The following is a 23,387-nucleotide window of genomic DNA, read 5'->3' as shown; positions in this document are numbered from 1 at the left end:
TCACGCCACTGCACTCCAGCCTAGTGACCGAGAAAGACTCTGTCTAAAAACAAAACAAAACAAAACAAAACAAAACAAAACACAATTATAGTCTTCACTCTGCCATTTACAAGAGGAGAGATTTTCGACAGATCACCTAACCTGCACCTTAGCTTTCTAACTAGTTAAAATAGGACAATGATAATACTTCACCTGCCTCACAGTGATGTTTCAAGGATTAGAAATAATGTAAGTAAAGCACTTTGGCACACTGAATTTTCAGTGAACAGTAGTTATTTATTATCCAAGATGAAAACATCAAAGCAAAAATTTCACTTAACTATGCCAAAAATACTGTTTTGCAAACCATCTGAATTCATGATTATTTTCACCACTAAAATGTGATGTGAAGAAGTCATCTGAAAATCAGACTGTAGATAGAGACTCAGGCTAATCTGAAATACATTATTATTAAAATTAATGATAACAGAAAAATAAACATAAAGTTGTCATCATGGTGACTTTCCAAAATGGTGAATTCTTAACTGTAAACATCTGCTGCCTTGGCAAGCTAGGCATGTTAAGTAAGAGATACTGACTTGTTAAGTATGGAATCAATTCATGTCTTGTAAGTATTTACCAAATATATCCATTTCTAAGCAATTCTTTTTTCATTATTGGAACAAAACTGAAATTCTTTAATCATCATGTTTTATGGAGTTTACCCCTCCTCCCTTTTTTAAAATAAGAAAGGCTATCATGCTTTATTCAAACTTGAAACATTTATCAGATGAATGTCAATTTTGCATGATCAAAAAATGAGATAAGCTCCAAAATTTTGAAATATTCTGGCTAAAAATGAGGCTGAAGAATTTTTTTAGTTGAAAATATTCATCATATGTTACAAGATGGTTAAAACACATGGTAGACAGTGTTTCGGTTCTTTCTCTAGAGTTTTTCTTTCACCTAAAGACAAAATAACATGACTCCACCAGGAATGGATATAGACTCCTTATGCCAGTTCTTATCAATCACACCTACTTCTATTTCCTGCATCCAAAGAACTGCCTGCTCACTTCTTCAGCTAAGGGTGTACATCCTTCGGGATAACAAGAACTTGGCATGCCCCAACTCTTCTCCAGTCTTTACCAATCTACTATTATATATACTAGGATGCTACATTTCTTCCTTGGGCAATGAGTGCAGAAATCAAGTTTTCTCTCTCTTTCCTTTCTGCCTTTCCTCTCTCCTTCCTTCCCTTCATAGTGATTGATATCTATGGGCTGCCTCTTGCTTCATAAGATTTCCATCACATGTAATTACAAATATATACTGTATATTATCATTATTTTTAAACCTCTGTCAATATGAAAGGTTTACCACTTTTTGGATTCTCGGCATTGGCTTTAAGCCTACAAGTATCTTACCTAAGCTTAGCTGTCACTTAATCTTCCTCATGAGGAGATTCAGCAAAATCTGGTTTATGGATTTGTAAAGATGTTTGCCTGAAAGGAAAGTCTGGAGTAGGCTTTTTAATGAGGCACTTAGGGAAGATATTAGCTCCTTCAAGTCATAAGGATACCCTTTAGTGGCCTCCAGCAGTAACACTTATCAGCAGTACTTTCACATATAAAACGCAATGAAGCTAGGAGTTCCAGATAGTACCCAAAATGGCCTAATTTTATACTGTTGTAGGCAATGACTAATGTCCTGGAGGCAAACTTGCTTTATTTTGAGAACAATTACCCCCATAAACAGAGCTTCCTATCCACTCAAAAATTTCAGTGTGAGCACCATTCCTTCTGGGAGTTCTTTGTTTCTGGAAAGAAGTTGAGAGCACATTTTCAGCTATATTTTAACATCTTCACATTAAAAAGAGAAAAATGCATATGAAATTAAAAATTTTGAAATACAAAATTTGTTTCAGTCTTTCTTGAGTTGCACGTCTCAGCATTTAGAGGAGATGCACAATTTAACTGCATATGAAAGTGCCCTGAAAGCCACAGCGCTGTCTTATCTGTTTTTTATTTTTTAAATAATTTGTGTGAAAAAAGATTAAACCCATGGAATACATGGGCTGTGTCTGGTTTCAATTTTACTTCATCTATAAAAAGTCAACGCTTCCTGAGAGCATTATCAGACAAAACAAATAAAGTATCAGAGACAATTATTTTATTAACTTGGAAAAGCACAAACCAAAATTGAACATTTCTGCAGGTTTTGGCAAAAACTAACAAATGTTGATCTTTCCTTTGCATGTGTTTTTGAGTAATATGTGCCTTTTAAGGCCAATTTTAAGTCAGCATTAGTTCAGATTAAATTTCAGTGTCTTTTTATCTTTTTATTAGAGCGTTAGAGAAGAAATAAAATCAATTAACAATGTATCTGAGTTACTGAATCAAAACCTTTCAGGTGATTGTGTTTGACATCATTAAACATCATTTTTACAAAAGTACATGCCATAGTATCCTTAGATTTTATTCATGAAAAAGAGGAAATTGTATTGTAATTGTTTACTCATTCGTTGCTGCTTTTTCAATATCAGCACAGAATTTCATATATACTTTCATTTTTATTTTTATGGACGTTACAGGCTATTGGGGGTAAAATAAAGACCTGTGGTCAACTGTTATGTGCCATAATGTGTAAGCCTATTTTGGAGCATATGCATTGGTTGACTCTGTCTTTTAGGCATGAATATGAATTTTTGAAGGACAGTCCCAGACATGTAATCAAAATTTGCCTCCCCATAGGGACCTCAGTATGAAGATGAGATTTTACTCCTGCATTTTCCCTGTATACCACTCAAATAATTTGATTTAATTAACATGTTATTTTTAGTTTGCACTTGGAATATCTATTCCACATCATATTTATATGGATCTCTACCTTCAGTTCATAGCAGACTTACATGTGCAACCTTTTACAGGTATAGCTCTCTCTCTGAGTCCACCCCAGACATACTGAATCAGAATCTTCACGGGGGACCTAACCATCTGTATTTTTTTAAAACCCCCACAGCTGTTTCTGATATGCATTCCTGGTTGAAAGCAATTATTACAAATATTAACTTATTAGCATGGTATAATACCTTAACAATTACCTCTTGTGTAGCTCCTAAAACTCGTGAGATATGGAAAGAGGGCTTGAAAGAGATAGCACTAAGGGAGAGTCGAAGGAAACAGATACTTAAGTACTTGGAAGCAAAGGTAAGAATAAGAAAGTAGTCTGTGCTTTCATTAGTACTATAGTTTAGTCCCAATTGAAATCAGTTGGTTGTAATTTCTTATTTAATAATTAACTTTTTGGATTAAAATGACAATACTCATTTGTATAAACCAACTCTCAATTTAGTAAAATATTACATTAGTCCTCTGAGAGCCTTTTAAATAATTATTTCAGTATCCCTTTATTAATTTTTGGGCTAATACAAGACCCAAGATTATTCTTTTTCCTTTTCTTATACAAAGTAGAAAGGAACTTGTTTCCCCGCATATGACTCACAGTCTCATGGAAGAGAAGCAACTAACCAGAAAATTACTGTGTATTATGACATATATTTTAACTATAACAACAGCTAGATTTTTAAGTGTTTTCTGTCTATCAGTGCTCAGTTAAGTGCTTCGGTTATATTATCAATTTTATTCTCAAAACCTTGTATATGAAAATGATGTCTGTAATCCCTGTTTTGCAGACAGAGAAACTGAGGCTCAGAAACAAAGTCGATATTTCTACAGCAAATATGTGGCAGTTCAAGGCTTTAATCTGGAGCCAGAGATAAGGGGTAGAGGTTATTTCATCCAAGTCAAGCCTTTGTCCTACATATCAGATCTGTGGTCATGCCTGATAAACTATCCAAAAGACAGTTTACTAATGTGGGAACACAATTCCCCTTCTTTCACGTATTTTTCATCTTTATAATGAAACAGTTGTTTCTGGATCACTGCACTTGGCTATTAGAAGGTTTCCTCCCTATATTGCAGCCATTTTGATTCATTGTACTCAAACCTTTTGCTCTCATACTAGAGCATGCTTGGACAGTTTTTTGGGAAGGGGCTCGAAATAAATGTTAGTTTCTAAATGCAAATTATACTGCGTTCTTTTTAGTCACTTCTTCCTGAAAGACAAAAATGCAAACTGTTTAGGAAGGGATATTTATTTCCATTTAGAGGGAAGTACAGGCCTGCATGTGGAGACAGGATGGAGGCTCTCCTAGGAATGAGGCTAATGCTTGTCCATTTCTAAGGCTCACCCAGGATCACTGCGTGTTTCCCTGGGGAAGCTGGAGAGTTTTATCCACACAACGCTTTCAACAGCATGGAAATATGTGACCCAAAACTTAACACTTCATCATTCCCAGCCTCTTTATTCACATTGAGTATAATTGTTGAATCCCTTTTCAATGACTGCACAGAAAAGGGAATCATCAAGTGGCAAGAGGGAGAATTTTGACATGTCTGAGCTGCAAAAAAATGCAAGGAAAATCCTAGTGGTCTTCTTTTTCTTCCCAGGGGCTGTTGTAATTGATAAAGTGCTAATTCTTTGACTTTCAGCCTCCTGTAACTTTCTGTTTTGTTTATGCTTTGGAGAAGGTAAGCTTTGCTCTTCTCCTTAGTAGGTAGCATTGGCTGCCATAAAAATGTGTAAAATTCTTAGCACACCAGAAATTGCTCTAATATTTCCTGCCACTGTGAAACTTTTACAAAGTGTGACTTGAGCATCTTAGGAACAGAGAAGTAAAGAGCCAATGGAGTACTAACTTCAGTGGTCTTATAGCTTTACTGTGAGCTATGGGTGGATGGTCTTCAGAAGAGTATATACTCAATGCAATCTGGACCAAGCTTATTCAGCCTATCAAAAAACTTAGTTAAATTGGGGAATAACTTTAAAAGTGTACACATATGTTAATTTTAACTTTAAATATAACAGTATACATCACATACCCATTAATAAAAAAAAAAAAAACGAGGGCCAAAGCCTGGAATTCTGTGTCATCAGTTCTTTCCTAAAACTTTCCCATAGTAGAATGCATCCAATCTCTAGTTTCAGTTTTTTAAAAATAGAACAGTACATGAAGACACATGCAAGGCAATATGTTAAAAATCTTTAAATTTTTTAAATTTTTCCCAGTCTTTTAGAGTTCCAACAATTCGTAATTTTAAAAAAAGTTTTAGTAATTTGCTTTTATTGAGCAAATCCGGATATTTATAAAAAATTAAAACTCTCTTTTCCCACTAATATTTAACTTATTTGCATAACATTTTATAAATATTGCAATAACTGAACTGGCATAAATGGGTTTGGTACCAAACACCTTTGAACTTTGGTAAGTAACTCAGTTGGCAGAGGAGGTAGTGCGCAAGTGACCCAGTTGGGCACTTTAAGAAACATTTCACCAAGACTCAACTGTACTGTCTACAACAAGAATTGTGCTTTAAGGTTACTTTTCCATGTGTTATTGTAAAATGCTGTAATATTTTGTTTTCCTTCCTCCTTACCTCTATTTCTCTCTCCCTTTCTTGCTTCTTTCCTCTATCCTTTCCTTTCTACCTTTTTCTTTGAATTTCAAAACAAACCTATTGGAATGCTCAGTGCATGTCAGCTCTTCACTGGTTTTTGGAAATTCACAAATACAACACAGTTTCTATCATCAGGGAGCTCACAACATGGCCAGTGAAACAAATATGTAGATCAAGAATTACATTGAACTTCAAGCACTGCCAAAGAGTATTTTCTGAGGCAATTGTGAATACTCCAAATCTAGAATGCCAGCAAGTTTCTAGGGGTTCTTTCTTTTCCTATCACTAACATCTCCAACATTAAGCGCTGGCTTTCTTTTGGGACCACTTTTTTCTCCCTACAAAGAAACTATTTTGAATACTTAACAACCTTGACTTCCCCCAAAGAGAACAATAAAGTCATGTTGACATTCAGAAGCCAAGCAGTCAGCTAGGTTCACTCAGGAGCACTTACAAATCAGCCTTCTGCCTCAAAATTCCAATGCCAATGCAGCTTTGTAAATAATTACAGTCATGGATTTACAGGGTTGCTTATTAATATTTAAAAATAAGAAAGTTAAAGCTCCAAAAGTCATGGTTCTAGTAATCTATTAGTTTGGTGCAAAAGTAATTATGGTTTTTACTATTGAAAGTAATGGCAAAAACTGCAATTACTTTTGCACCAACCTAAATATGAAGTTATTGTTGAAACATAATTGCATTTGTGAATAATAATAGTAAAAATAATATTGTTAAATAACTTGTCTAATATCACTCTCATAGTGTTCATTGAAAAATCTTTAAACTCTATTCAAAATATTTTGTTAACTAGTAATTTAGAAACATTTTCAAAAGCAAACCTTGAATTGAGAATTGTTTTCCAGTTAAACCTATTAACTAGATTTATTTTATACAAAATGTCTCATCCACACAGATTTGAATAACAGAGGTTTTATTGTACTAAGTAAGAATTAGACAGAAGCTTTGATGAAGAGAAACAGAATTATTGAAATGTCAATCACTGGAGAAAAAGTGTAAAATGTAAAAAACAAAAACCTTTACTTTTTAATAATTTTTAATTATTATTTAGAAAAGAGTTAAATGCTGAACATGAAAAGAATTCCTCTCTAAAGTAACAACTGCATCTCTATATTGTTTCCCAGGGTTTTGGAAATCCCTCCGGTGAATATTGGCTGGGGAATGAGTTTATTTTTGCCATTACCAGTCAGAGGCAGTACATGCTAAGAATTGAGTTAATGGACTGGGAAGGGAACCGAGCCTATTCACAGTATGACAGATTCCACATAGGAAATGAAAAGCAAAACTATAGGTAAGTCATGCTACAGTGTAGTGTTCGACTAACTTTGACCTAGCCACTTAATAATTGTAGTGGGAAAATATGAAAAAAAGAAATGAAAATCATCCTTCAAAATGAAAATTGTTTTTTTTTTTTGTCTAGACCTATTACAAAGAGGTACAAAAAAGCCTGTAAAGACTTTTTCAAAGATTTAAATTTCAGTTTTCGTAGGTTGACTATCTTTGATATTGGCTTAAATTTTAGGGAATGGTGAATGAAGTCAAGCATACTGTTGTTCTGTGGTTATCATGCAGTTGCAGTGAATTCATATATATGAAACTGATAAGAGTTTCATACTCAAACTCATTGGCTTAAATAATCTCTTTATTCTAAAAAAAGATTTTCTGGTTCTACTTTTTTTGATGATCTTTCTTGAATTAGCATTTTTCAAATGATCTTGAAGATGACAAAAGTAAAATTTTTTTATGTTTGAATGATTTACATAAAAGAGAAGATGAGGCATGATTTAGAGGGTTTTCTTGGTAAATCTAAAAAGCAAAAATAAATTGTAATAATGGCATCAATATACATAATACATGATTGCAGATGTAAAAATAGATAAACTATACACTTAATGATACATGTTTCCAATTATCCTTTTTCAATGAGAAGCTCGTCTACTAGGGAAAAATAAACACACAAAAATATGGCTAAGGAAATAATGTGATGTGGTGGATTCATTGCACGAACACTTATTGTGTTACTTCTGTGTTCCTGGAATTCTACTGGGCGCTGGTCTTACAGACGTCAAAGTCAAGCTTTGTTACTAACTAGGTCACTAAAAACTGGCTGGCATTCCTTGGGAACAGGGAAGATATTTTAGTTACTCTTATACTGCTACTCATTAATGCAATTCTTGATGCCTAGCAGGTCTTTAATTGTGTGTGCCTCAGTTTCATTCTTAGTAAATTAGAGTTATAATGATTTTTAACTCTCAATATTGTGACTGCTCTACCTCTGTCTTGAAAATATGATTGTATGAATTAAAGGGTGGGCACATTGCTTCAAGTAATTGCAACAATAGCAACCCAACCCTTGTGTGTGTTTTGTTTCAACCTGTGTGGTTATCTCATAGTTCAACTGTTTCTGCTGCTTATTTGTCTTTTCAAGACAAACGTTTTTTTTAAAATTTTTTTAAAGTTTGAATTCTGCATATTTTCATAGGCACAACTCATTTCATTTTAATGGATTACGTATGGGGTTGGATCCTTGGAGACATAATAATCATTTTCTCGACAAATAGTAATGATGTCACCACAACAGAGAATGAGAAATAGATCTAAAAGAGTTGATAGTCTCATGGTGGGGGTGGAGGGGAAGCTACTTAATGGCAGCTCAAGAAACCAAAGAAGAGACATTTATAAAATGCAATGGAGTGTAAGAAGAAATGTTTCCAAGGAGGTCAATATTTTGAAAGTTTTATAACAAGAAAAACCACTGTTAAACATCAGGGATACTCTTATGTAAATGTTTTGACCTGAAACTTGAAACTATATGAAACTTGGCTAATGTCAGACAGCCTGACAATAGGACTAGCAAATAATTAGTCTAGTCTTTTTCTAGGCTCCTGAAGAATTTGCTTTGGTTCCTTTCCAAAATGTCTCTCAGTTTTTCATAGGTGGCTGCATGTGTGTGTGTGTGTGTGTGTGTGTGCATACACATGCATATGCATGTGTGTCAGGCTTGGAGGGTGTTGGGGGACAGAGTGTTGGGGCAGGGTTAGGAGGATTGTTGGCATCTGCGGTGCACTTCGGAGTGTATGATGTGTATGCCATTCTGCCATCTGCATGAGGAAGGAGCACTCACCTCCTCTTAGAGTGCCCCACTGCCCTTTTGAGCATTTCTCATTTCTTTGACATCTGTGTGATTTTGTATTCTCACCACACAGTAGGGATCTATGATCAAAAAGTAAGTCTTCCCTGCTAGGGTGATGCATACACTCTGATATCCCCATTTTTCTTTCTTGATAGAACTGTGAACCTTGAGAATCAAAATTATAAAGCCAGAAGAAATGTAACAATTTAATTTCAAACCTCTGGTTTTATGGGAAGGAAAGCTGAGGCTCATATATATATATATATATATATATATATATATATTTCATATATATATAATCTAATATATGATATATAATACATATGAACTCTTCAAGCCTCACACACATGCATATGCATGTGTACGCACACACACACACACACACACACATATATATACATATGAACCTCATATATATAATTTTGCCCAAAAAGGGAGAAAGACTTAAATAAGGGATGTCTAACTCCTGCCTCATTCAATGTGGTTTCTGTTCTGTCATGCGGCTGACACGAAGTTAGTGGTTCTGGCCTCTTTCCTGCAGGGACCTAACAGAAAGTAGATCTGCAGTCATCATTTTCTCATGCAATTCAAGTATACGATTCACGTTGACATGAAATGGGAAATGAGAACTCATTAAAACATAATGCTTACTCTGGTGAAAGATTCATTAAAGTAAACACACTATAAGATGGTGTCATTCGCTTTTTCAAAGAAAAATGGAACAGAAGCCTGAAAACAGAAGCTAAGCCCTTGCAACTTTTCTCCCTGCCTGTATCATCACGTATGCCCAGTACTGCTTCTCTAGGCCCATTAATGCCTCCCGTGGCCTGCAGTTAGAACTCCCATTGTCCATCACTGCCTCGTGTGCTTTTTGTCCATTCATGTCTCTTCCCTCTGAATTGGCATGTGTCTTTGTGATCAATTGTTTCAAGTATTAATACTAAGATTTGCATAGTATTCCATAACCTATGAAATGATTTTTAACACTACAAGCATATAAACCTCTTTTGGAGGTAGGTATTATTAGACACATTGTTTTTTTGAGATGGAGTCTCACTCTATCGCCCAGGCTGGAGTGCAGTGGCGCGATCTCGGCTCACTGCAACCTCTGCCTCACCGGTTGAAGCAATTCTCCCGCCTCAGCCTCTCTAGTAGCTGGGACTACAGGTGCCTGCCACCATGCCTGGCTAATTTTTTGTATTTTTAATAGAGACGGAGTTTCACCGTGTTAGCCAGGATGGACTCGATCTCCTGATCTCGTGATCCGCACGCCTCAGCCTCCCAAAGTGCCGGGATTACAGGAGTGAGCCACTGCTCTGGGCCTAGACACATTTAAAAAATAAGAAAACTGAGGTTTTGGTCAGTTGACTTGGTCAAATTCAACTAAATTCCGACTGAAATATAAAACTATGAAATTCATACTAGGTTTTTGTTTTATATTTTTTGTTTTCTATAATTTTTCTCAAAAATTAAATTAAATTAAATTCAGAATTTTTTGAGGTTTTATTTTCTAAAACATATTCTATCTTGGAAATTTTGTTTGAAAATTCTTGTAACAGGTGTGGTCCTAATGTTTAAACCTAACTGTGGTGTTGTTTTTTAAAAAAACATTTATCATGCTCTTGACATATTAATTAAAAGAAAGTGTTGTGAATGGATAGATGAGCTTATAAATGTGCATGTATTACACATATTTTTCTTTTATCCTCTAAGGAAACTCCAAATAATTTTCTCAGATAGAAAATAAAATCTGTAGAACCCAAGAGAATATAAATAAGAAAAAATAATAATGTAAGAGTGTCATGATAAGCATAGCATATGAACTAACATGTACCAATGTGAAATTATTTAATACTTCCTCTAGAGAGGTAGTATTATCCAGATCCTCATCATCTAACACCCAGACAATTATAGAACCTTCCCGCCTCTCTAGTCTTCATACTGTCATATATATCTTCCATGCTGTTGTTGAGATGATTTTTCTAACAGACAACTTGGTCTTTCCCTCCTTCATATATTTCAACAGTGTTCAAATATCTGCAGGTGAAAGTCTACCACTAAGACTCTTCGTGACCTGGCCACTACCTAATTATGCACCTATTGCTGCCATACACTCTCCCTAACTTTACCTACCTGGATTCTCTTCTCATTAACGGTTATGTTCTGGTAACTATTTGCGATTGCCCTAAATCCTCCATGCCTTTGTTTATGCCATATTCTTACTCACTCAACACATAAACTTAACTTTGTCACATGGATACATCTTAAATCTTTAAGATTCTCTCTTATTCCAAGTCTTCCCTGATATCTACTGTGGTAGATGTAATGTGTCAACCCATTGCCCCCTTCAATACTAAAGCGCTTCTTTCTTCCACTTCCGGGAAATGTTGACTGACAGGTTGCAGCTGAAGTCCCCTTTCCAGGCACTGTTTGTAGTTAAAGAAAAATTAGCCAGGCATGGTAGCACATGCCTATAATCCCAGCTGCTTGGGACGCTGAGGCAAGAGAATCACTTGAACCCGGGAGGTGGAGGTTGTAGTGAGCTGAGATTGCGCCATTACACTCCAGTCAGGGCGACAAGAGTGAAACGCCATCTCAAAAAAAAAAAAAGAAAAAAAGAAAGTAACATCACCCAAGATTACTTCTTGCAAGATACATTGTATCTAATGACTGGTCAATATAAGAGTATGAAGACCCTCTTGCCCCAATTTGGGGCAATTCTGAAGAGCCCCTCAGAATCCAAAATTCCACTTCAGGTTAGTTGAAGTCTTCACCATGACAGCATGTGAGCCCTGAATCTCCCTTTGCTGAGTTCTGCATGCTTCACTCTGCCACGGATCCTGGGACCTCTCCCTTCTCAACCTCCCTACACTGATTTCCCAGAGAAATGCATCACCCTCATTCTTAGGCCAATTTGGATACTCTGTGTTCCCATTGACCCGTAGCACTCTGGATAACTATCCAGGATCCAAATCCTGTTATAAGTCATTAATGAGTGGCTATTAACTATCTTTAACTTGTGCTCTCTCTCTCCCCGCCCCTTCCTTTGAGTGTGTGTCTGTGCGTGTGTACACATGTGTGTGTGTACGTGTGTGTGTTCTAAGCTTTTAAAGTGTAGAACCCATTTTGGAAAAATTCAAGATATGTAACTAATTTAGCCAAATTACTAACTAAGCTAGCTATATTTGAGGCACACATACTATACACCAGATGTCTTGTTTTCACAAGAGAAAACTGAGGCATAGTACTTTGCACAAGGTCACAGGCACAAATATGACGAGTAGGAGTCCGATTTGAAATTTGGTCTTATAACTACCCACCATATGGCCATCCTCAAATAAAGAAGTTCATCAGTTAATTTCTAGAATTAAATAAACCCAAAACACATACTCTAAGATATAGCATATGTTTATTCTAACCCTACTTCTCTCTTTAATAATTTGAATGCCTTTGGACACATTACCTATCTTTCCAGTTCTCAATTTTCTATTCTTACAAGTAAAAGTATTTGTAAAGCACCTTGCAGCTCAAAAATTTTCTTCAATAGAACTACCTTTACCTGTGCATCACTATTTTTATTACCTTTCAATTCTTTGATAAAAAATTAAATTTGATCTCTCTAATAAACACTTGAGAGTTTATTATCAGTTTAAAAAAACAAATACACAACCACCACTGCAACAATAAATGCTTTAAAAATATTTTAATAATAACAGATTTATTGTAGGGTTGAGGAGATGCTATGTCCACTGGAAGGAGCTCTGGAGTCGGAATCAGGATGTGGAGGCTGAGAAGAAATCTGGCTCTACCACCTGGGAAACTGGCATGGTTGTATTTGTCAGTGTTCAGTCAGGGGAGCAGAGCCATGATGAGTCTTACGGAAATAAGGTTAAAACATATGCTTGAAATTTGGCATGGCAGACAAGCCAGAGCTTGTGAAAATCTAAGAAACCAAACATGTGTAGCCACCAAAGTGGAACCACAAAAGGGAAGATCTACAGAAATGTGTTGCCTTGCTGTAGTTCCATTGCATGAGGTTGTGCAGTCAAGCATCTTGTGGTGGGTCTGGAGCTGTTGCCAGCATCAGGAAGACAAGCTGGATGCTAAGTGAAGAAATACACAATGTAGAAACTGTCAGGCATCTCTGCCCCTGGACTTCACCATATCTGATGAGGTTCTCGGAGTCAGACCACTGCTTCACTTTCGCCTTCCAAATCTCACACAAAATTCTCTTTTAGCCAACCCAAGCTTAGAACCTTACAATGAAGGGGATTCAGGGAAATGGAGTACCCAGATTAACCAAGTTGATATTACTTTCATGCCTCAGTTTTCTTATCTTTCAGTGGGAATAATATCCTCGAATCAAAAAGAGTGTACATATATACCTTGTATTTGGTAAACTTAAATATCATGCTAATACGAAAGCTGTTTAGAGACTGGCTGCAGTGGTTCACACCTATAATTCCACCACTTAGGGAGGCCAAAGTGGGAGGATTGCTTGAGGTCAGGAGTTTGACATCAGCCTGGGCAACATAGCGAGAACTTTGTCTCTATTAAAAATTTAAAAAACAAACATTCACTTGGCGTGGTGTTGCACACCCATTGTCCCAGCTACTTAGGAGGCTGAGGCAGAAGGATTGCTTGAGCCCAGGAGGTTGAGGTTGCAGTGAGCTGTGATTGCACTGCTGCACTCAAGCCTGGGTGACAAAACATGACCCTGTCTTTAAAAAAAAAAAAAGAAAAGAAAAGAGCAAACAGACTTTTTAAATTAAATTTTTATCATGCCCAAGAAATATATTATTGAGTCAATAAACCATTTTTAATTATATATTCTATATCGAAATCACCACTATTGTCTCCAACAATGTCCTTGGCTGGTTGATAGTTGTTTATTTACTTGGATTCAGGATCCCATCCAGCTTCACTCATTGCATTTGCAGTCATGTCTCTTGAGTTGCCTTTTACCTGAAACAGTCTACCACTCATCTATCAATTACATTTTTCAAGACTTTGGGTCAGCTTTTCCCAGAACAGCTCTTTCTGGGCTTATCTGACTATTTCTTTCTGATTAGATTCAGATTAAAGCTTTCTTGAGAAGAATACTAAATAAATGATATTGTCTGTTTCCCATTCTATCACATCCAAAGGCACAAAAGATTAATCTGTTCCATTATTGATTAGGCTAAGCTTAATCACTTGTTAAGGTTTTGTTTTTGGTTTTTTAATGGAATACCTATTCTCTCCAAAATTCTTACAAAGGATCATAATGTATGAAACATGTAAAGCTGATCTATTTTGAAATGGTTGTGGGAAGGTAGTATAATGTTTCCTCTTGCTATTATCTCAAACATTAGTACAGCACAGTTTAAAAACCATTGTGTTATATTATTATAAATAAAAAAATAGAATTTACCAATTGGAAATAAATTTCACTGTACTATTTTTAAATGTTAAAAGAAAACTATATAAAAATTTTTCTGCCTTAATGTTAAAAGGACACAATTTTAGTGAACATATTCCATTATAAAGTCATTTTGCAGGTAATTTTTTTCAGATCTTAGGAACGGTTTGTTCCTTACAGTTCATTATTTTGTTGTCTTTTATGCTATTAACTTAATTAGTAAATCCTCTGTCACAGATGGTATCATGAGCCTCTCTTTTAAGCAATAGAAAATTAGTATTAGTTAAGTCCGAATGATAATGTTTAACATTTTTTAATGCATATCTTGTCATTATAATCTTACTACATAATTTATAATGCACATTTTGTGGATATTTATATTTTATTGACTTTATATTATTTATTGAGGATAAATGACATCATTAGATTAGAACTGACTGTTGATGTCTATCATAAGCCTTGTTCTGGAAAAGATTCCACATGAAGAGATGAACAGAATTTTAAACCAAAATTGTGAAGAAAACAACTTGAAAATAATTTGGTCATTAAATATCTTTTTGCGCAAGGTTTGTTTTTGGCCAAGATCTTCATTGGGAAGTAGTTTGATGTAATTTGTAAAACACTGTATCGGGAATCCAGAGACATGAACTCTAGACTTGGATTTGCAGTTACTTTTCTGAATGACCTTGGACAATTTGCTTCACTTTTCTAAGTCTCAGATCCTCAGAAGTAAAATGAGGAGGTAAGGCTGAAGTTCTTTCCAGTTCCCCAATCCATTTTTTTTTTTAATCATTAAAGTACTCCCATGCCGTGTATGTATTTCAAGGACAAAACAAATTCATGTGGATTGAAAAGAATTCTCTCGAGCCTCCCATGTAAATTTAAGCCCTGCATTTTTGTAGATATTGCAAAACTTGTTTCATTTTTTTTTTCTTTCAGTGAAATGTTTCTTATTTCTCTGATCCTCTGGGCTACATAGTCCTGGATGGAACCAGTAGCAAATATGTTGAAATACTAAGAGGAAAGTTATTTTTTTACAGCAGTTCTGGACTGATCAAGGTATGAAAAAATATGTAGGAAATCTCCTGGCAGTTTCTACTTCCCTCAATTCCTAACATAGGTTTTCAAACTCAAGGTTTTAAAGAGTCTTATTTGTGTTTTCAAATAATTTCTCCAACTTAGAAGGTGCATTACTTTTATTTAGACTGTGATTTTTGTTGTGGTTACTTCCTAAAACAGAGAAGTTGTTTTAATCATCAAAATTTATATTTTAATCCCCTTGACTGAGATGAAATACTGAAGACAAAAAAGCCTTCCTAGGTCTTCAGAGGCATGGATGGGCACATTCTTACAGTCACTTTGCACCTTCTTTAGGTCTTTTAAGTGTTGGGAAAATCTCTTCACTTAAAAATGCAGTTGAATGTCAGTCTCTAGAGTCTTGGATATTTTTCAAGCTGATGAAAACAAATGCCTGCATGCTGTTAGGTCTAAGGATTCCCAGAGGATTCCTGTCACAGAATGGGTAATGCTAAGACTCAGACCACTGATGTCCTAGAAACTTACAGGTTGGCAAAAGTTGCCAGAACCAGCTAGCAAGCACTGCCTCCAACAAATTATCTAAGGTGATGTCCTGTGATCCACTGCTCTAGGTTCCCCTACTGCTGTTCACTATCAAAAAGATGATGGCTCCATGAAATATTTGTTATGCATCCATCATGTGCTATCCTAGGATAAAATGTCCACAGAGATTTCAGTACAGTCATGTATACGTGTGTTCATGCAGGTGCATACCCATATGTGATGGATATGGAGTGGGGTGGATGGTTGCAGACAGCCAAACAGGCAATTACAATGCCACAAACACAGTCAGTTCACTTACAATCACAAATATGCTGTGACTAAAGAGGGCTAACCAGTTTTGGAAGGTTGAGAAAGCTTCCAAATAGTGGCCTAAAGTGACATAAGCGTGGCAAATTGGTATTAGTTGGGGAATAGTTCAGAGATGGGGGTAGAAGAGGGATTAGCTCAGAAGTGAGACTCAGCATGTCTTGCTAGGAAACTACAAGTGGTTAACTGTTGCTTAAGCTTAGAGTGTAAGGGGGTAATAATGAGCAATCATGATGCTAAGAGAAAGGAGAGCCACTGCTTGTGGCAGACTTGGGACAGGTAAGCAGCCATGGCCTCTGGGGGCAATTCCTCTGATACGGCCTTTTCTCACATCAATTTTCTCACACTCAATATTTTGATTACTCTGTTTGGTAAATATGAGCAACAACAATATGCAAGCTACTGTGGATGAAACAAAACCCCACAGAACTCAACCTCTATTTTTCAAGATTTTATTCATTTTGCCTAATTGGATTTTCTTGATCCTTTAAGTCTTAGCTCAGTCCATAGAGCTCTTCGTCCTTGATTGGGTTAGGAGCCCCTTCCATGTCCTCCCACTGTGCTCTGGGCATATCTTTATCAGAGTACACATCACACTGGGTTGTAATTGCTGTTCCCTATTATTAGACTGTAATCTCTAGGAGGACAGGAACCTCTTCACAATGCTTGGCACATGTCTCGAAAAAAAGCATTTCTTAATAGGTATATAAAAGACATATTGACAAGGTTTTTTTGTGCATTCAACACAGGTGATTTTTTTGTGCGAATCCACATAGCTGACTAATACATGGCAATTCTTGATCTAGATACCAGAAATTCAAAGAGCAACAAGTCAAAAATCCTGCCTCCAAAGGTTTATGGTATAAAATGACAGTTGCCACTAAGATTTCTAATAAAGTATCATGTCCTTAAGTTCCCTGGATTGTTGTTGCTTAAATAAGATTTATTTTCTAGAACTATTAAACTCTAGGCTCTTTTATCTTTATCTCTTTTATCTTTACCTGCAAATGACATGCAAGAATTTCTATATTGCTTGTTGGCAAGTAAATAAAAAAATTAATAAAATTGTCCCACAGCATACATTGTTCATTTCTCTTTTAACTGGCTACAGTTTTGCTTTTACCTACATAACTTTACTAAAATTACTCTCTTAAAAGTTATTACAGTTCTTTTGAAATCAGAGTCTGCCTTCATTGCTTTATCCAGCCAGCCAACCACCATACACTTATCGTGTTACTATTATTTTCCTGGCACTATGCCAGTTGTTTTATTTCTTGAATGTGCATATAGGTAACTAGGGTGCCTGTTTAAAGTACAGATTTCTGAGTCGCACCTAAAGAGATTCTTATCCTGGGTTAAGACCTGGAGCTCTCAGTCCTATCAAGTGCACCAAAGTGATGCTGATGCAGAAATAACACTTTGGTTACACCAAACAGAAACACCATACCTTCTCTTGTGGGGCTAATAGTTTAGGAGAAGGAAACAAAACATGGAATCGTTGACTCAAAAGTTTTAGCTGAAGTGATTTAGCATGTCTGTTTGATTTTTGTTTTGTTTTGTTTTTTGATCAAGGAACCACAGATCTTTTTTTTTTTAAATGATGAAGCCAAGGACTTTTTCCCTAGAATAATGAAGAAACACAAAATTTTGTATAAATTTATGTGTAATTCAACTTTACACTCACAGTCCCTGGGAAAGAACCCTTGGAATTAGGCTATCATTGGTTACTTAAAAAAAAATAGTGGTCAATTCTGCTGGAGTTGGGAATGGATAGGGTTCATTGGAGGAGATTAAATGGGACTGGGAAAGGCTTCATAGAGGAAATCCTTAGAGATGGTGAAATGAGTAAGCGCTCATGAGGCAAGTGTGGTAGTTAATGGCAGGAGGAAGGACTTGAGATCCCAGCCAGAGGAGCAATGTAGACACACATGCAGTGAGAGACAGTCTGCCTTATTTAGAGGACATCTTGTATGCAGGACTTTACTGTGCTACATAAAACAGAGGGCTAGAATCCATGACAAAGATTTTCGACTCTAGCTTATACTGATTGTGGAGACAAATAAGCACACTGATGACTTTGGTCAACAGAAGAATCTGCTAATGCATGCTGGAGGCTTATTTGCAGACCTTATAGCAATACAGTGTCCAAGTACAACAAGGGAAAGTATTTTCTCTTTGCAAGAAACCTCAGACAATGCATCTCAATGGTTTTCAACATTTTGCTTACCCTCTCCTCTCTCTATCTACCCCAAGGGAATGCTGGAAAGAAAGTTTGTATTGCTCTTTAAACACAAATAAAAAATGAGAACAAATCTACCTCCCGAGAATTTGTTTAGACTGAAAAATCACCAATTTCAATCACAAGTTTTACAAGGTCCTGACTTAATTTTTGGTAACAAAGCAAAACCCATAAACTCTCTGAGATGGCCATTGGCCTGGTCTTTTAGGCACCACAAGAGGGTCAGACCAGAGAGTCACTCACTGGAAGCTGACTCTATCAGTCACACATGATGCCAAGGAAATCCAAATAGGTTTAAGGGACTGTTTGTGTTTTAAACAGGGGTCTTGGTGTCACGTGATTCATTTTGGCACTCAGGTTTTTTTTTATGTATTCTTAAAAAAGGGAAGGAATACTGGAATAACTATCTTATTTTGAACTAAAAACATAATCACTGAGCATGTATTTCTGTAATTTGGGAAATATTTCATTGTCACAGATCTCATATATATACATACATATATAATATATATTATATATGTATATGATGTACAGAATAGAGAGCACTCTGTCAGCACTATTGAAAGGCACACAACAATAACAATACGTGGGTTTGCTATTTTCTTTGGAGGAAAAATTTATCATGAGTTTTGAGCATATGCAAACTTCATGTCTATCACTGCAAAACACTAAGAACTGTATTTTACCAGAGTTTTGAAACAAAAATTACAGCTGACACTGTTCCTAATGTCAAGAGCTTGGGAAGACCTGGGAGGTTGGTAAGCTCATTTTATCTAAATTCTACAAGATATTAATGTTTGTAAGTGAAGGGGAGACATTAAAAATGTATATTATCAAAAACTTACATGGAAATCCAGAGTACAATTTATACAGGTGTTATACAAGCTAATATCTAAAACAATCATATTAGAATCAGAGATTAAGTGAAACTCAATTTTCTAAAGGTTTTTCATCATTTGGGGTGAGGTTTTCTGTAGCTTTGGAAATTTATCTTCCTTAATCATAGCACAGATTCCCAGGACCATTACTATCTCAAACATTTTTCATATTTTTTCACACTTTTGTGTACATCTTCCATTACACATATTCCAAAATAAATAGCATATCTACCTCAGGACATCTGTAGCTTCTGAAACAAATAAGATAATGTCTTCCTTCTTAACATAATGGTAAAATTATTATGCACAAATTCTGGTGATTCCCAATTATCCAGTTCCCTGTTAAAACAAATGACACCAATTGTGGAAGGTTTAATGAGAAAAAGAAAGCTTTCAGCAAGTAGTCATGAGATTAAAGGCTAGGTTGGCATGGATGATTTTTCCAGGAATTTTTTTTTTTTAATTTACCAGTATCAATTGTGAGTAAAGAAAGGAAAACCAAACAAATATATATTGGATTCATTCAACAAAATATTATATGATAGCAAGAAAATTGTAGGGTTCTCAAAAGTCTGAAATTTTAATTTATTAAAAGATAAACATTTTAATTGAAGGATATTTATTCAGACCATCTAGAGTCAAATTAACATAGACCTTAACTACATAGTCAGTCAGCAAAGCAACTCTTTGGTTTCTTGTCCTTCATATTTAGTACTCTGCTTCCTCTATAGAAAATAAGAAAAACTTCCAAAGGATATGGGGCCTCATGGGTTTGAGAAAATTGATCCTTTTCATCTTTAATTTCTCTGGCTTGTTGCCTCCATGCCTGTGCTCATGAGCTGTATCTCTATGTCATTGTTTTTATCACTCTCAGAACACTTACATATGTCTATCAAGGTCATATGTTTATACCTGTGTAATTTAGACTTAGTCATTCCCGTAATTCATGCCTATTGAACTACTGTGTATTTTATGGTTATTGCTTAGGAAAGTTTGATTACTTTAATTTTTTTGCAAATAGTCAAGTACTTACTTTATTTTGCATGCAGCAGTCTTTTTAAGGGCTTTCCGGGTATCACCTCATTTAATCTTCACAAAATATTGGCAGGACATAGAGGTATTTTACAGATGAGGCAACTGAGGATCAGAAAGAATAAGAGCTAGATTGCAAACCCAAACAGGTACACTACAAACTCTGTGATGTCATGGTGTCTTTCCAGACACAAGTGGTCATGACACAGCCTTAATTTGCAGAAGCCAATGGCTTATTTATTTCTCCATTTTGTGTGTGTGGAGGAGAAGGAAGAAAGGAAGAGTTTTGTTTAATGGCTTTATAGAGGGTTATTTCTTTCGTTCGTACTTACTTTGTACCAAATTACCTGTATCTGCTTGATCTGTATATTTTTAAAATGTTTTTAGATATCTATAAGTCTTTATCACAGCCTTAATTCTTGATTAGTCACACTTTACATTATCAATTCTTTTAGTCTTCCTACTCACATCCTCTTTTCTTTGGAAACTTCTTTCAAACATTTCTTTTCAGGAATATAGATTATTGTCATACAACTGAATGTCTTTAATATATTCACTCACTTTTTCGTAAGTGTATTAACTTTGCTTCATATATTTTTCTAGCATTTTCTCACATATTCATTGATAGGCTATTGCAAATAAGTAAAGAATTCCGTTCATATATGGACAATAGAGTTATAGAAGATATCTCCAGGATGTGAAAAAGTCAGTGCTAACATACATCCTCTGACATCCCTCTTGGCTAATGATGCCCAGTTCTTTCAGTGGAAGGTGGGTAGGATTGGAGAGGTTGGATATGGCAGAGACAGCCCAGAAGCAGCAACTAGAAATCATAGCCACATCAGGAAACTCTTGTCAGATTGAGCCATTGCTACCAGCCTCTGAAAGAGAACCATGAAGGTCATTTTGAATTTCTTAGTAATTATGAGAAAGATAAACTAGTTCCATATGGTAGCAGGGAGAGAACTCAGAGCCAAAATAAAAATCTGCTCAGCTTGTCAGTACCTACGACCTTAAAGTTCAGATATCTGTGAGTCTGTCTACTGTTTAAAAGGGTTGAGGCCAAACTTCAATTTGTCATACAAACAACTCCCACTGCCTTGGATCATGAAAGAGATGCTTGGCCACCTGAGTACGGTGAAGATGCAAAAATGTGAAGAGAGTGAGTCTCTTAAGTAGAGAAAATTAGTAAGAAACTGGATTCATGAGATTGGGCTGCCCATTTTAAAGAAAAGAAAGTTCTAGAATCTCTTGGATGATACATAGGGATATTTTGAAGCCTGTTCTTCCATAATAGAACTCACTGTTGTCCTATATTCATTAAGAAATGTGATGATTTAGTCTTTATAATTACTGAAATTTCTAAAAGTGATTGAAAAGGAGTAACTGTTTTATCAAAGATGACTAGAGAATAATGACTGATTTCAATGGACATCAGTTTTCCCATAATATGCTAATTGAAAAAATAAAAATGCTGACATTCTTTATAGTCATCCGTCTGAAGGGACTCATTTTTTTTTCTTTATTAGGAGAAAATACATGGATGAGAATAAATGCCATAATTCTATGTCGTGGCTGCTTTTTGGTCACATCAAATTAGATTCTCTGGAGTTTTTTGTTTTGTTTTGTTTTTCACAGCTTCCTTATGTCTGTCCCTAATGTTTTTTTCTGGAGGAACATTTTGTTTTTATCTTCTAACATATCGTCTTTCATACAGGCCATGTCTACACTGGCTGAACACAAGAAATAAATAACCAGGATTCCCATGGTGTTATTTTGGGAGATGTATTCTAACTAATGTTTCACACTTCCAATTCACTGTCACGGTAGTCAGGTGCAAAGCCGTCCTGTGTATTGATTTTTCTTTGATAAACTGAAAGTCTATTTGGAACAATTATTAGCTTCATAGAGAAAGCCACAGATGATAGTTAATTACACATAAGGACTAGATATTAGCCAGAACCAGTGTTAAAAAGAATCATCCAAATGTTCTGTTTGAGCCTCAACTCAAGGAAGTTTTTTTTTTTTTAAATCTAATTACAGAAATACTTGGCATTAATGAGTGACTGCTCCTTAATTTACCTGTATCAAATAACTAGCTGTGGTTGTTGGCTTTGGGCCAAAAATTGGGACTCTGAGCTAGTTAAAGAGCTGCTAAGAAAGAATGAGCCCCTGAACTGTGCAGGGACCTATTCTGGACTGCATAGTTTCTCCCAGAGTCCTTCTGGGATTCCACAGAAGTACAGTTGTCCTCATGTGCAAAGTTTTTAAAATAGTGTTTAGAAGAAATGATTTTTATGAAATTTCATCTTTATGTCCCAATGCAAGAGACCGTGTGTCTCTTCCTTAGAAGAGCATAAGCTGCTCCTCTGTGACATGCTAAGGATATAAACATGGGGGGATGAATAGTACTTCATGTAAATTACAAGTGCTACTAAGTATCGAACAGTGAAACATTCATTATTCCTCAATATATCAGTCCCTTCTACTTGTACATCATTTCAACCAATATATGCCACTGTTTACATTGCACATCTTGAGACTCCTCTCTACTTCTGCTTTATGTTTTAATGCTTAATCTGGGCAGGACCTTAAGGAATTATGTTCACACCTTATTAGAATATTTCTTTTTTAAAAAATAATTTTAGCTGAAACACTAACCTTAAGCATATTTTTATTTTGAATTTGCTTTCGAATTGTTTTCAGTTGGCTATTCATACAATACAAATAAATTGTTCAATAAAATGTAAGGAATAATAGGAATTAAGACATGGCCTTTTTTTCCTTTATTCTATCTGAATAATGCCTTGCTCATGTTTTTATATTCTGGAGTCTCTGAGAAAATAAGAACAAAAACAAAACTGGAAAGATGAGAAGGATGGAAGAGACTGTATCTATGTATACACACACACACACACACACACACACACCCCTACACATATATTTTTTAATTATTTGAGTTGGATGGGCAATGAAGTGGGTACCCAGGTAGGTATGTTGAGTACCTAACTAAATGAGATGTAAAAGCTATACTTCTGAAATGTAGACCAAGTATATTTTGATATTAGAGTTATTTATATTTGAGTTTGCTTTTGCTTGCTACCTTGAGCTTACCAAAAATTAATCAGTTAGTAAACCCATCATCCATCTATTCAATGAACATTGAGGCCTTTCTCTATCTCAGAGACTGTTCAAGATTTCAAGATTCTGATGATTCAAAGATGAGTAAGACATAGTTTATGCCTCAAGGAGCTCACAGTTTATTATGGGAAACAGAAAAGTGAAAAGACAATTAAAATAC

The 23,387-nt window shown here is 35.5% G+C and overlaps 1 protein-coding gene across 2 annotated transcripts in view; it reads left to right on the top strand.

Moving 5' to 3' along the window:
• The window catches only part of ANGPT1 (angiopoietin 1), a 247,508-nt gene that overhangs the window by 205,811 nt on the left and 18,310 nt on the right, over window positions 1-23,387 (top strand). For both annotated transcript variants that reach the window (XM_519904.9, XM_016959775.3), the window contains exon 7: window positions 6,641-6,807. In XM_519904.9, coding sequence (XP_519904.3) covers window positions 6,641-6,807 — 167 coding nt within the window. The remainder of the gene's footprint in view (window positions 1-6,640; window positions 6,808-23,387) is intronic.

The sequence above is a fragment of the Pan troglodytes genome, chromosome 7, assembly GCF_028858775.2.
Source record: "Pan troglodytes isolate AG18354 chromosome 7, NHGRI_mPanTro3-v2.0_pri, whole genome shotgun sequence".
Lineage (NCBI taxonomy): Eukaryota > Metazoa > Chordata > Mammalia > Primates > Hominidae > Pan > Pan troglodytes.
This window is presented reverse-complemented; position numbering and strand designations above follow the sequence as displayed.